The 13,518-nt window shown below is 36.2% G+C and overlaps 2 protein-coding genes across 19 annotated transcripts; one reads left to right on the top strand and one right to left on the bottom strand.

The window, feature by feature from the left end:
• On the bottom strand, window positions 448-13,177 carry LOC110267297 (RGG repeats nuclear RNA binding protein A-like). Of its 18 annotated transcripts, none has more exons than XM_021112500.1 (6): window positions 12,634-13,177; window positions 12,518-12,526; window positions 12,367-12,396; window positions 12,130-12,228; window positions 11,693-12,017; window positions 8,716-8,948 (listed from the first exon to the last, which is right to left on the bottom strand). In XM_021112500.1, exons 1-4 carry the CDS (start codon window positions 12,800-12,802, stop codon window positions 12,149-12,151), a joined length of 288 nt encoding a protein of 95 aa, XP_020968159.1. In that variant the 5' UTR covers window positions 12,803-13,177; the 3' UTR covers window positions 8,716-8,948; window positions 11,693-12,017; window positions 12,130-12,148. The 18 variants fall into 18 exon arrangements, 10 of the variants coding, with proteins under 10 accessions (XP_020968159.1, XP_020968160.1, XP_020968161.1 ...); XM_021112501.1 differs by having other exon boundaries at window positions 11,693-12,013; XM_021112502.1 differs by having other exon boundaries at window positions 11,693-11,985.
• Window positions 9,750-12,006, top strand: LOC110267296. Its single transcript, XM_021112499.1, has 3 exons — window positions 9,750-9,869; window positions 10,487-10,621; window positions 11,693-12,006. The coding sequence occupies exons 1-3, from the start codon at window positions 9,857-9,859 to the stop codon at window positions 11,965-11,967; spliced, it is 423 nt and encodes a 140-aa protein (XP_020968158.1). The 5' UTR covers window positions 9,750-9,856; the 3' UTR covers window positions 11,968-12,006.

Here is a 13,518-nt window from a genome sequence, read left to right as displayed (position 1 = left end):
CTCTGAATTTTGACTATTTTTTTTAATTTTAATGTATTTATTATTTAAAAAAGACTTAAACTTTTAATTATAAGCAATCTTAAATTCTTAACAGATATCTTGTGCTTTAAAATTTATATTTATCAATCAAATGAGTTATTATTATTATTATTATTATTATTATTATTATTATTATTATTATTATTTGTGTACATAATAAATGGTAGTCATTTTTAAGTACACATAATAGAATTTCCATTCTTGCTATATACTATAATGATATTGACACTGATTGAAGTTATTGAATTGGGTTGCGTAAATAACAAATCCTAAAATCCATTTAATTTACCTTTCAATTTAGCTCTTTTAGGTGTCAAAATTGGTGAAAAATGTTGCTACATATATTTTGATCTGTTTTCTTACAATTCTTTCTTTTGTTCTTTCTCTGCTTTTTTGGTTTTTATTCTGTTTGTCCGAAATGATCAATTTCAAATTTCCATTTCATTACTGTGAGTCAAAGTTTTTTCATCTCTTTCTAACTCATTGTGTTGTTTTCTTATAAAATCTGTTTTAGTATTTGGCCTCTTTTTTTTCAACTTTTTCATCCTATTTCATTATGAGAACTACCATGGGTATGATAAATAAGAATAATCCTAAAATTACCTATCTTTGGCTGGGGATTTCATATTCTAGAGTTCATTGCAGTGGAGTGGATGTAGGAGATAGATGAGTAAATACTGCACCATATGCTTTTGACACTAAAGGATCCTCAAGATCCTTTATGGTGAGCTCTTTTTCCAAAATGAACCAATTATATGCATTACCAGTTGTCCCGCTCCCCTTAAATCTCATCCTTTTTCCTTACTAAGTCTTGCATCATCATTTGATAATAATATGAACTCATATCCGTTCCAAAAAGTATTTAAATTTTGAAGTATGCATTTAAGTTTATATATCCACTATCATGCTAAAATTTGGGTTTCTGTTAACCATGCGACTAAGCAATATATAATTCAATTTGAAGGCACCACTGATATGTTTTGCTTTTATGCGATGAACAAAAGTGTCAAAATAGTAACAAATATGCTTCTAAAGTTGCTTGTCATATGTTTTGCGGGATTTTAGCAGCTTTTATGGATGTCCAAAATGTGTGGTAAAGAGCTAGAGAATGTACGCCATCTTTTCTTTGATTGTGATGTAGCATTGAGTCTTTGGGGCGATGTACTATATAATATGGGTTTGCACTTCCAACGAGGTAAGTAGCGGTGGGTGTCGAACTTCTTTGCAAGCACATGGTGTATTTGGAAGCATAGAAACTGCAAAATGTTTCAAAGCAAAAATCTAAATACAAAAGTCGTGAAATAGGAGAGTGCAGGAGCCAAGCTTGGGTGTCGAATAAAGAAGAGTGCAAGAGAGGAAAATTTGAAATTCAATGATATAATGGACTTGAGGAGTGGATGAAATAGGTACATATGCTTTGTCTTATTGTGGTTATTAAAAACAATCGTACACAAATCACTCCTCCAATTAAATTTAAACAGAAAAAGTTAAAATCGTAATAATTTAGATGGAATTTATGATATCTTAAGCAAATTTTAAATTTATTTTTGTGTACACTAATTTTATCTCACCGAAACTCCATTGATATGTCCTCCCACTTCCATTCTGGAATGCCAAGGGGTTGCAATACCCCCGATGGTTTCTGGTGCTCGATTTTTACCTTCTGACAAACCAGACATTTATTCACGACCGTAGCCAAATCCTTTTTCATCCCTGGCCACCAGAACATTCTCTTCAAATCATGGTACATCTTTGTCATGCCAGGATGAATGGTAAAATCTCCTTTATGGGCTTCTTCCGAAATCTTGTTTTGAAGATCACCTCTCCTTGGGACACAGATTCGACCTTGGTATCTCCATACCTTGTCCTCTCCTTCGGTGAAGCCTTTCAATTTTCCTTCTTTTGACAAGGCGTAGGGTTTCTTGGAAGTTGGAGTCGGAGCTCTGCGCCTTAGTTATTTGCTCCTTGAATTGACTTGCCATTGTTAGGTGGCTTAAACGTATGCTTTCTGGAGCAAGGGTGACTTGTAAGTTCATGTCTCTGAAATTCTTTATTAACTCTGCCTCTTTTATCATCAGCCATGATGCCTTGAGTACCTTCTGACTCAGAGCGTCAGCCACCAAGTTAGCCTTCCCCAGGTGGTAGTTTAGAACAAAGTCATAGTCTTTAAGAAACTCCATCCATCTCCTTTGTCGCATGTTGAGTTCTTTCTGGTCAAACAGGTACTTTAAGCTCTTATGGTCGGAGAATACTTGAAACCCAACTCTATACAAGTGATGCCTCCATGTCTTTAGTGCAAATACTATCACGGCTAGTTCAAGGTCGTGAGTAGGATGTTGGCTTCATGGGTCTTTAGTTGCCTTGACGCATACGCCACTACCTTCTTGCATTGCATTAGTACGCAACCCAATCCCTGTCCTGAGGCATCGCACTAAACTTCAAAAGCCATGTCGGGGTTAGGTAAGGCTAGTACTGGGGCGGATGTCAAGTGACATTTTCACTCTTGGAAGCTTCTTTTGCAATCTGGCGTCCAAATAGACAGGGTATCCTTCCTGGTTAAGCGAGTTAACAGCAGGGCTAGTTAGGAAAACCCTCTTATGAACCTTTTATAGTAGCCCGCCAATCCTAAAAAACTCCTTATTTCTATTACCGACATCGGTCTTTCCCAGTTTAGTACAGAGTCTATCTTACTTGGATCTACTGATATTCCGTTACCGGAAACCATATGTCCAAGAAACTGTACCTCTGACAAATTGATTTCTTGCTAGTAAAGAATTTTATAAAAATAATCACGTTGTAAGTATAGTTTCTAAACCAACAGAGAATCCTTTCGTACAAAAACTTTAGTTGTCACAAGTAACAAAACCCAATAAAATTTATAACAGAAGTATTTAAACCTCGGGTCGTCTCTCAAGGAATTGTTGGGAAGTGTGTTTTATTATTGGTTATGAAAAAGGTATATTTTGGGGTTTTTGAAATAAGGAACAAGTAATTTAATTGGCAAGAAAAATAAATTAATAATTAAGAAAACTCTTGGCAAGGTATGAGAATGGGAAATCCCATCCTAGTTATCCTTATCAGGTGTGATGAGCATTGTTTATTGCTCCCACTTAGTTAACTTTTACTAAATAAAGGAAAGTCAAGTGGACTAATTAACTTGATTCCTCAAGTCCTAGTCAACTCCTATGGAAAGACTAGTTTTAGAGAGATCCAAATCAATCAGCAATTCCCAATTTTCAATCAACTGCTGAGTTTGACAACTCAAGTGTCACCAATTACTTAACCAAAGCCAAAAGGAAAAAAATCTAAATTATTTATATTATAAATAGAAGAAAGCAATTATAAATCTGAAATACCTCAAATTGCATTTAAACATAAATTCAAATCTAACATGAAGAGTTCATAAGCCAATTTGGCAACATAAGTAATTAACAAGTGAAAGCATTAGAATAAATAAAGAGTAAAGTATCGTTTTTGTCCCCAACGTTTGGGGTAAATCCTATTTGTATTCCTAACGTTTAAATTGTCCTATTTGTATCCCTAACATTTGTAAAAGTGATTCAATGTTATCATGCCGTCAATTACACATCATGAGCCCTCTAGTTTGAGTTTTAAAAATCTTTTCTTGAAGTTAGAATACAAATGTCTGGGATAGAATCGATGATATACTCCGAAAAATAGCTCATCAAATGTTGAAACTAATTCCTACAACATTTACATAATTCACTTTTCTAGGGACATAATTGAATCTAAACACAAATAGTGGGTATAATATTAAAATCGAACACATCCAAGTGAGACCTAATTGAGAATGAATACATCCAAGTGAGAATAATTGAAAAATATAATCTGATTTGTTAGTATAATTGATAGTAGGATCCCATCCGTCTCAAGCAAAGCATATTCAAGTGGGCTAATTAAGCTTAGAGATGAAAGATTTACCCACTTGAATGAAGGAATGGATGGTGATGGCTTTGGGGGAGAGGTCTCCAACAACTTTGGCACGGTGATTTCCAGCTCCATTCCCTTGAGCTTTTCCTTGACAACTTCCACCTCTTTGCAAGCCTCTTCAACTTCAACCTCTTCCTCTTGGTAGCTTTCTTCCAATTTAATCTTTTCTTCATTGTTCACCAAGGGCATGAGAGGTTGTGCTTCTTCTTCTTTAATCTCCATGTCAAGTCCAATGGGAGAGAATTCAAATGTAGATAAGAATTCATCAATGATTGAATCCATCTCTTGATCATCCCCTTCAAAGTTTTCAACCATGATATGCCTTGGAGGTTGTACACCCTCCTCAACATCAAATTCAAACTCCTTAGAAGGGGGTTCTAAGACTGGGCTTTCCCATGGACGTTCCGCATCTCCTAAGTCTTCGACCACTTCTTCCTCTTTAACGATTACAGCTTCCTCCAATTGTTCCAATACAAAGTCATGCTACTGTCCACCGGAGTTTCTAGTGTCTCCTTCATGCTACATTCTTCATTAGATTCTCCACATGAAGTCATGGGGGTTCCTTGAGTGTCCGAACGTTGGGGAGCTAATTGATTTATTGCTTGTTCTAGTTGATGAAGGGTTGCATGAAATTGATCTACTGTTTCCTTGAGGCGAGCCTGTGATTCTTGGGTCGATGGATATGGACATGGTGCATATGGAAGTGGTGGTTCTTGGGAGTAATTGGATTGGAATTGGGGTGGATAAGGTTTAGGGTCATATGGAGGTGAATGGTTGTAGGTGGCTTGTGAGTATAGTGGTTCAAAGCTATGTTGAGGAGGTGGTTCATTGGCATATGATGGAGCTTGCTAGTAACTACAAGGGGGTCCACCATATCTATCATCTTGGTACGCAACTCAGAATGCTCTTGACCATAGTAATTTGGTAGAGGTGGTTTGTCACGAGGGGGTCCACCATAACTATTGTCTTGGTATGCATCACAGAATAGTTGTTGGTTATAGCGCATTGGAGGGGGTTGTTGGCAAGAGTATTGATCAAATCCTTGTGGGTCCTCCTATCTTTGATTCTTCCAACCTTGATGCCTGTTCTCATTATAGCTTTCATTCCTTACAACAACATTCGAACCAAACTTGAAACCAGAGGGGTGAGAATTCATAGCAGCTAAAGAAAATAAAAACTAATAAAATTAATGAAGATAAACTCCTAAAACTAGAAACACTAACAAAGAAACGAAAAAGCAAATATTTACAATAACCAATAATAAGGCACACGTTTGCAACTCCTCGACAACGGTGCCATTTTGACGATTAGATTCTTGCTAGTAAAGAATTTTATAAAAATAATCACGTTGTAAGTATAGTTTCTAAACCAACAGAGAATCCTTTCGTAAAAAAACTTTGGTTGTCACAAGTAACAAAACCCAATAAAATTATAACCAAAGTATTTAAACCTCGGGTCGTCTCTCAAGAAATTGCTGGGAGGTGTGTTTTATTATTGGTTATGGAAAAGGTATATTTTTTTTTTTGAAATAAGTAACAAGTAATTTAATTGGCAAGAAAAATAAATTAATAATTAAGAAAACTCTTGGCAAGGTATGAGAACAGAAAATCTCATCCTAGTTATCCTTATCAGGTGTGATGAGCATTATTTATTGCTCCCACTTAGTTAGCCCTTACTAAATAAAGGAAAGTCAAGTGGACTAATTAACTTGATTCCTCAAGTCCTAGTCAACTCCTATGGAAAGACTAGCTTTAGAGGGATCTAAATCAATCAGCAATTCCCAATTTTCAATCAACCGCTGAGTTTGACAACTCAAGTGTCACCAATTACTTAACCAAAGCCAAAAGGAAAAAAATCTAAATTATTTATATTATAAATAGAAGAAAATAATTATAAATCTGAAATACCTCAAATTGCATTTAAACATAAATTCAAATCTAACATGAAAAGTTCATAAGCCAATTTGGCAACATAAGTAATTAACAAGTGAAAGCATTAGAATAAATAAAAGTAGAAGAGAAACTAAATTAAAAAAACATAGAACCTGGAATTGAGAAGAAGCAATCCTAAAATTAAGACAAATCCTAAATCCTAAAACCTAAGAGAGAGGAGAGAGCCTCTCTCTCTAGAAAACTACATCTAAAACCTAAAATTGTGAATAATGAATGTTGTATTTTATGAATTGATTGATTCCCCCACTTTATAGCCTCTAATCTGTGTTTTCTGAGCCAAAAATTATGTCAAAAACAGCCCAGAAATTGCCCCCAACGATTTCTGGTACGTCCAGCACGCGGCAAAGTCACGCGTGAGCGTCGTCCACGCGTTCGCGCGGATTGAGTTTTTGCTAGGTCACATGTGCGCGTAATCCACTCATGCGCGTCACCTATCTTCGAAAGCAATAATGGCAAATTATATATCGTTGCGAAGCCCCGAATGTTAGCTTTCCAATGCAACTAAAACCGCTTCATTTGGACCTTTGTAGCTCAAGTTATGGTCGATTTAGTACCAGCAGGTTAGGCTGGACAGCTTTAGCAGTTCCTTCAGTTTCTTGTATTTCTTCCACTTTTGCATGCTTCCTTTCCATCCTCTAAGCCATTCCTGCCCTATAAACCCTGAAATCACTTAACACACATATCACGACATCGAATGGTATAAAGGGAGGATTAATATTAGCAAATATAAAGCCAAAGAAGCATGTTTTCAATCATAGCACAAAATCAGGAAGGAAAAATGTAAAACCATGCAATTTCTATGAATAAGTGTGAGAATAGTGGATAAAATTCACTCAATGAAGTACAGAATGTAGCACGAAATAGTGGTGCATCAACCTCCTTCATCCAAAACTCACACTTGGATAGTTTCGCATACAACTTTTTCTCTCGAAGGGTCCCCAGTATCACACGCAAGTGCTCCTTATGTTCTTCTTCTGTCTTGGAGAAAATCAAAATATCATCTATGAATACCACCACAAAACTATCAAGGTAAGGTCAAAAAATTCTATTCATGTAGTCCATAAAGACGGTGGGGGCATTGGTCAAGCCAAAAGACATTACTGTAAACTCGTAGTGCCCGTATCTTGTTCAAAAAGCCGTCTTTAGAATGTCTTCATCTCTTACCCTTATTTGATGATACCCTGATCTCAAGTCAATTTTAGAGAACACCGTTGCACCTTGTAGTTGGTCCATTAATTCATCTATTCTTAGGAGGAGATACTTATTCTTCACTGTGATTTTGTTGAGTTGTCTATAGTCTACGCAGAGGATGATAGGGATGATAGCCAAGCCCCCACATTCACTCGTCAAAACGCGTCATGCTAGGTAGAGGTATCCACACCCTTATAAGGCATGTTTCGTTTTCCTCCCCAACCGATGTAGGACCTTACAATCCACCCCCTAAGGGAGCCCAGCGCCCTCGCTAGCACATCGATCCGGGCTCCGACTCTGATACCATCTTGTAACAGCCCAGACCATCTCCTAGCACGATATTGTCCGTTGAGGAACACAAAGCCTCACGGTTTTGCCTTTGATGATAGGGATGATAGCCAAGCCCCCCACACTCACTCGTCAAAATACGTCATGCTAGGGAGAGGTATCCACACCCTTATAAAGCATGTTTTGTTCCCCTCCCCAATCAATGTAGGACCATACAATCCACCTCCCTAAGGGAGCCCAGCGCCCTCACTGACACATCGATCCGGGCTCCGGCTCTGATACCATTTTGTAACAGCCCAAACCACCCGCTAGCACGATATTGTCCGCTGCGACACACAAAGCCTCACGGTTTTGCCTTTGATGATAGGGATGATAGCCAAGCCCCCCACACTCACTCGTCAAAATACGTCATACTAGGGAGAGGTATCCACACCCTTATAAGGCATGTTTTGTTCCCCTCCCCAACCGATGTAGGACCTTACAATCCACCCCCTAAGGGAGCCCAGCGCCCTCGCTGGCACATCGATCCAGGCTCCAGCTCTGATACCATCTGTAACAGTCCAGACTACCCGCTAGCACGATATTGTCTGCTTTGGCACACAAGGCCTCACGGTTTTGCCTTTGACGATAGGAATGATAGCCAAAGCCCCCCATACTCACTCGTCAAAATGCGTCATGCTAGGGAGAGGTATCCACACCCTTATAAGGCATGCTTCGTTCCCTTCCCCAACCGACGTGGGACCTTACAATCCACCACCCTAAGGGAGCCCAGCGCCCTTGCTGGCACATCGATCCGGGTTCCGGCTCTGATACCATCTTGTAACAGCCCAGACCACCCACTAGCACAATATTGTCCGCTGCGGCACACAGCCTCACGGTTTTGCTTTTGACGATTGGGATGATAGCCAAGCCCCCACACTCACTCGTCAAAACGCGTCATACTTGGGAGAGGTATCCACAACCTTATAAGGCATGTTTCGTTCCCCTTCCCAACCGATGTAGGACCTTACAATACAATCCATAACCCTAGCTTCTCCCCAAAGGCATATTGCCCTAATTCTTGGTACCTATCAAACCTCTCCCCAAACTCAGCCTCGTGCATCTCAATCATGTATAACGTGCATATCCATGTACGCACCAAAACCGTGATGCAGACCCTAAGAGAAAGAAAATTTTTATAAAAAAACATGTAAAGTTAAATTTTTAATATATTTATTAAAGAAAATTATAAATTTTTATTAGTAGTAATGTTCAGGTGTGCTTTTAGGATACATGATAGCTGAATCTTATATTAAAAAAGAAAATCTTAATTAGAAAAATAAAGTTAATTGATGAGGGAGATGGATGAAAGGAATACACAAACCATCCAAGTTGAGACATGGCATAGGGAAATCCAAGCACTTGAGCTCCAACCAAGCAGTGACATTGCTAAAAGCACTGTACCACCACTTCCCATTCCTGGACCTTGTCACTGCGAGCCAATTATTGATATCTTTATTATTATCTTCCATCTTCTCTTTCTCGCAGCTGTGTTCAATCAAGAGAGCTTTAACCAACCGTGTTCAGCAGTAACACTATTAATATTCTGTTGACACAAGATTAAGAAGTATCGTCTTTCCATTTATAAAGCATAAGATTTTGTATATCTTTTTTTGTTTTAATTTAAATAAAATTCTTTATTTATTCATTTTTATATTTATTTTTTAAAAGTTAAAAGATATTATCTTTTGTAAATAATTTTATCTTTTTTACCTTTTTTTTTAAAAAACTTACATAGAAATTACCTAACTTGTAGATGACATAAGAAAAATCTACCTTTTCCACATAATTTTGATCCTTTATTCTACGAAATTAAAATACAATATGTATTAAAGATTGATACTAATAAACGAAGCGGTAAATACTTTTCACCTTAAAATTTCCATTCATCTCATACAACGTAATTAATAACACTTTTATTTTTTTCTTTTAATAGTCAAATATATCTATCCATGGAGTTTCGGTTGGATAAAATTGGTGTACACAAAAATAAATTTAAAATTTGCTTAAGATATGATAAATCACATCTAATTATTACGATTTTAACTTTTTCTGTTTAAATTTAATTGGAAAAGTGATTAGTGTACGATTGTTTTTAATAACTAGAATAAGACAAAGCATATGTACTTATTTCATCCACTCCTCAAATCCGTTATATCATTGGATATCAAATTTTCCTCTCCTGCACGCTTCTTTATTTGACACCCAAGCTTGGCTCCAATACTTTATCTCCTATTTCACGACCTCTGTATTTAGACTTTTGCTTTGAAACATTTTGCAGTTTCTATGCTTCCAAATACACCATGTGCTTGCAAAGAAGATCGACACCCACCACTGCTTATACCTCGTTGGAATTGGTGCCGCAATCCATGACTTGAAGCATTTCTTAGCTCATCATGGCCATGTTCAGTGCAGAGTCTGGTTCATTTTTGGGTGACTGAAGAAGTTGTAGAGAAAAGAGCCTGATCTTCCTAGTAATGTGGATGAATTATTGAGTGAGTATAGTATATTTATTTTTTAATAATTTATTAGAATGTTAGTTTATAATGTAATAATGATAACATGTGTATTTTATTAGGTGAAATTGATACTGATTTATATCAAAGTGGCGGTGGTAGTAGCAGTCTTTATGTTACATCTCTTGATTCTTCTGCTCAAGAGGGGGGATGAAGGTAGAGATAATCCACCGAAGTAGATTTGCAACAAGTTCTTGCGGATTTTGATGATTGATAAATCAGGATGTTGGGATTTTATATTTAGATATGTTTTTTTACTATTTAACTTTTGAGTTTGAATTTTGATAAGATCATATATATTTGATTGATGATATTTTATGTAGTGTTTTAAATTTCTAAGATATTTTAAGATTTATATTAGACTATAATTATATTTTAGATGTTTATTTATAATTTATTTATTATTCTATTCTAAAATAATTTTCCGGTTGAACCAACGGTTAGACTGGTTAGACCAGTGAACCAGTGAACCAGTGACTAGAGCGGTTTGATGACCGATCCGATTTTCAGAACTTTGGTGCAGACCCATATTATATAGTACATCACTCCAAAGACTCAATGCTATATCACAACCGAAGAAAAGATGGTGTACACTCTCTGGCTCTGTACCACACATTTTGGACATCCATAGAAGCTGGTCAAATCCCCCAAAACATATCACAAGCAACTTCAGACGCATATTTTTTACTATTTTGACTCTTCTGTTCATTGCATAAAAGCAACAAACATATCAATGATACCCCCTAATTGAATTATATATTGCTTAGTCGTAGGTTAACATGAAACCCAAATTTTAGCATGATAGTGGATATATAAACTTAAATGCATACTTCAAAATTTAAATACTTTTTGGAATTGATATGAGTTCATATTATTATCAAATGATGATGCAAAACTTAGTAAGTAAAAAAGATGAGATTTAAGGGGAGAGGAACAACTAGTAATGCATATAATTGGTTCATTTTGGAAAAAGAGCTAGCCATAAAGGATATTGACAATCTTTTAGTGTCAAAAGCATATGGTGCAGTATTTACTCATCTATCTCCTACATCCACTCTACTGCAATGAACTCCAGAATATGAAATTCCCAGCCAAAGATAGGTAATTTTAGGATTAATCTTATTTATCATATCCATGGTAGTTCTCATATTGAAATGAGATGAAAAGATTGAAAAAAAAAACAGAGGCCAAATACTAAAACAAATTTTATAAGAAAACAACACAATGAGCTAGAAATAGATGAGAAAATTATGATTATCGCAGCAATGAAATGGAAATTTGAAATTGAACATTCAAGACAAACAAAATAATAACCAAAAAAGCAGAGAAAGAACAAAAGAAAGAATTGTAAGAAAACAGATCAAAATATATGTAGCAACATTTTCCACCAATTTTGACACCCAAAAAAGCTAAATTGAAAGGTAAATTGAATGGATTTTTGGATTTGTTATATGTACTTAAAAATGACTACCATTTATTACATACACAAATAATAATAATAATAACTCATTTGATTGATAAATATAAATTTTAAAGCACAAGATATCTGTTAAGAATTTAAGGTTGCTTAAAATTGAAAGTTTAAGTCTTTTTTAAATAATAAATACAGTAAAAATATAAAAAAGTCAAAATTCAAAGCATGTTGCTTAAAATGTGTTTATAGAGTGTGCATATCTTGAATATGATTAGCCTCTGAAGTATTGAGAAAAACTGTACCTAGATTTGAATCTCTGAACTACTGCCCCAGTGCCCCTGAACAAGCGACCCTCTCTGTTTTCTTCTTATCATCAAAACCGTGGTATCCAGGACTACCGTCTCTGGCCGTCGCAATGGTAGCTGGGATACCAGAGCATGATGCCACACCCCCATGTCCCGCTGCTACTGCTGCCTTTGTGGTCCACCTCACTGCAACCGATCTCGTAACTCTCCTCTTCTTCCCCAACATCGCACTTCCTAGCAGCTGCAGGCCTGCAGCTACACCATCAATGTAGGTGTCGATGATCTGCCTCCTTCCAGGGTCCATGATCATCTGAAGACCTTACTATAAAGGTAAGAGAATATTATTCATCAAATTCTTCTCATTTTCTGATGATAAATAAATTTTAACCGAATATATTCTCTGATAAGTGAGAAGGAAACCCAATAACGCTTACCTTAACACGCTTAAAATGTTTATCCTGTTGTTGCACCCTCTTCACTGTATCCTCTTGCTTTTTCCTTTCCATCTAATAGAAAATCGAAAAACAATCTCTCTTCATGAAGACAGAGTTAAAAAAAATAAAAATTATTCAAAACTAATATGAATTACATAATAGAAAACCAATTTCAATCTAATGCCTACAATTTCTATGATACATGAGAAATCTTAAATCAATCTAAACCCTACTAACCTCTGATATCTAATCGAAGATCTTCACCACCTACATCATCAGACCAGAGAATCAGAAAGAAGAGAGAAATTGAACTTGTAAAGCTAAACATCTTTCAGTCACTCCCACAAATCTCTCCTAGAAATCGATACTCATCTCTCTAAACCCTAACCTGATAGCACTAGAGAGATATAGCAAAAAGAATGTGGTAAAAATTAAATCAAACAACACAAAAAGAGAAATGAAAAAATGTATAAACGAATGAATCAATCAAAATAGAATGCTCACCAGCCTGAGCAGGAGGAACAGGCTTAGAAGCCAACTGAGTTTGCTGCTGCTGCTGAGCCGCCGCAGCTGAACCCTTCTTGAGTGGAGACGTTGCTGCCGCCGCGGCGATTTGCCGTGAGGAGACCTCAGCGTCGTCACCTCGCAAATGGAAAGGGTTCGACGTCGCCATTTCTAGAAAGCTAGCGCGGCATGAAGTTCGACGAAGCAGACCACAGAGAGAAGATTCCACCGGCTGAACTAACCCACGTCATCGCCGTCGCTGTGCTCTCAGATGACGAGTTCGAGTAGCTACGGTTAGGATTTCGGATGGGGATCGTAGAGATTGGTTTGGGAGATATACAAACTTGAAGGAGGAAAACGGGGGTTGAAGAGGTTAAGTGGTAGGGTTTGGAAGCTAGATCGCGAGAGAGAAAGAGAGAGCGACGGAACGAGTTTGTCTGTGTGTGTGACGAAGTAGTGGTATAAGACAGAAAGAGCTTCTTTCTTTTTTCCGTTCACTTTCCCTTTCGCTTTTCTTTTTTATTTTTTTTAAAAAAAATTGAGATATGAGGTTGGGTTATTTGGGGTGCAGTTTTAATTGATTTTGGGTAAAAAATTTATGCGATTTTCGAATACTAATTTTAATTATAGTGCAATTTAGATGGGATGATTTTTAAAAAAAATGCTGATCCAATTCGATCCAATTTCAAACGGTTTAAATTAAATTGAATTTGCAGTTTTTTAAACTAAAAAAATTAAATATACATAATAAATTTTAATATTAAATTTTAAATAACCAATAATAAAATAGTAAGTTTTAACAATATTTTTTAAAAAAAATAATAACATAACAATAGAAATAAAATTATAAATTAGTTAAAATAAATAAATAAATTTTATTTTAAA

The sequence above is a fragment of the Arachis ipaensis genome, chromosome B09 (assembly GCF_000816755.2).
Source record: "Arachis ipaensis cultivar K30076 chromosome B09, Araip1.1, whole genome shotgun sequence".
NCBI lineage: Eukaryota > Viridiplantae > Streptophyta > Magnoliopsida > Fabales > Fabaceae > Arachis > Arachis ipaensis.
The sequence above is the reverse complement of the archived record's forward strand: the minus strand, read 5'-3'. Positions and strand labels throughout refer to the sequence as shown.

Bases quoted from the DNA above. Each gene is read 5' to 3' on its own strand.
- LOC110267297 (XM_021112500.1), bottom strand. From the start codon at position 12,802: ATGGCGACGTCGAACCCTTTCCATTTGCGAGGTGACGACGCTGAGGTC. The intron at 12,229-12,366 runs GTTAGTAGGGTT...GTCTTCATGAAG, and splicing joins TCTTCGATTAGATATCAGAG to AGAGATTGTTTTTCGATTTT.
- LOC110267296 (XM_021112499.1), top strand. The intron at 10,622-11,692 runs CCCCAAAACATA...GAAAAACTGTAC, and splicing joins CCATAGAAGCTGGTCAAATC to CTAGATTTGAATCTCTGAAC.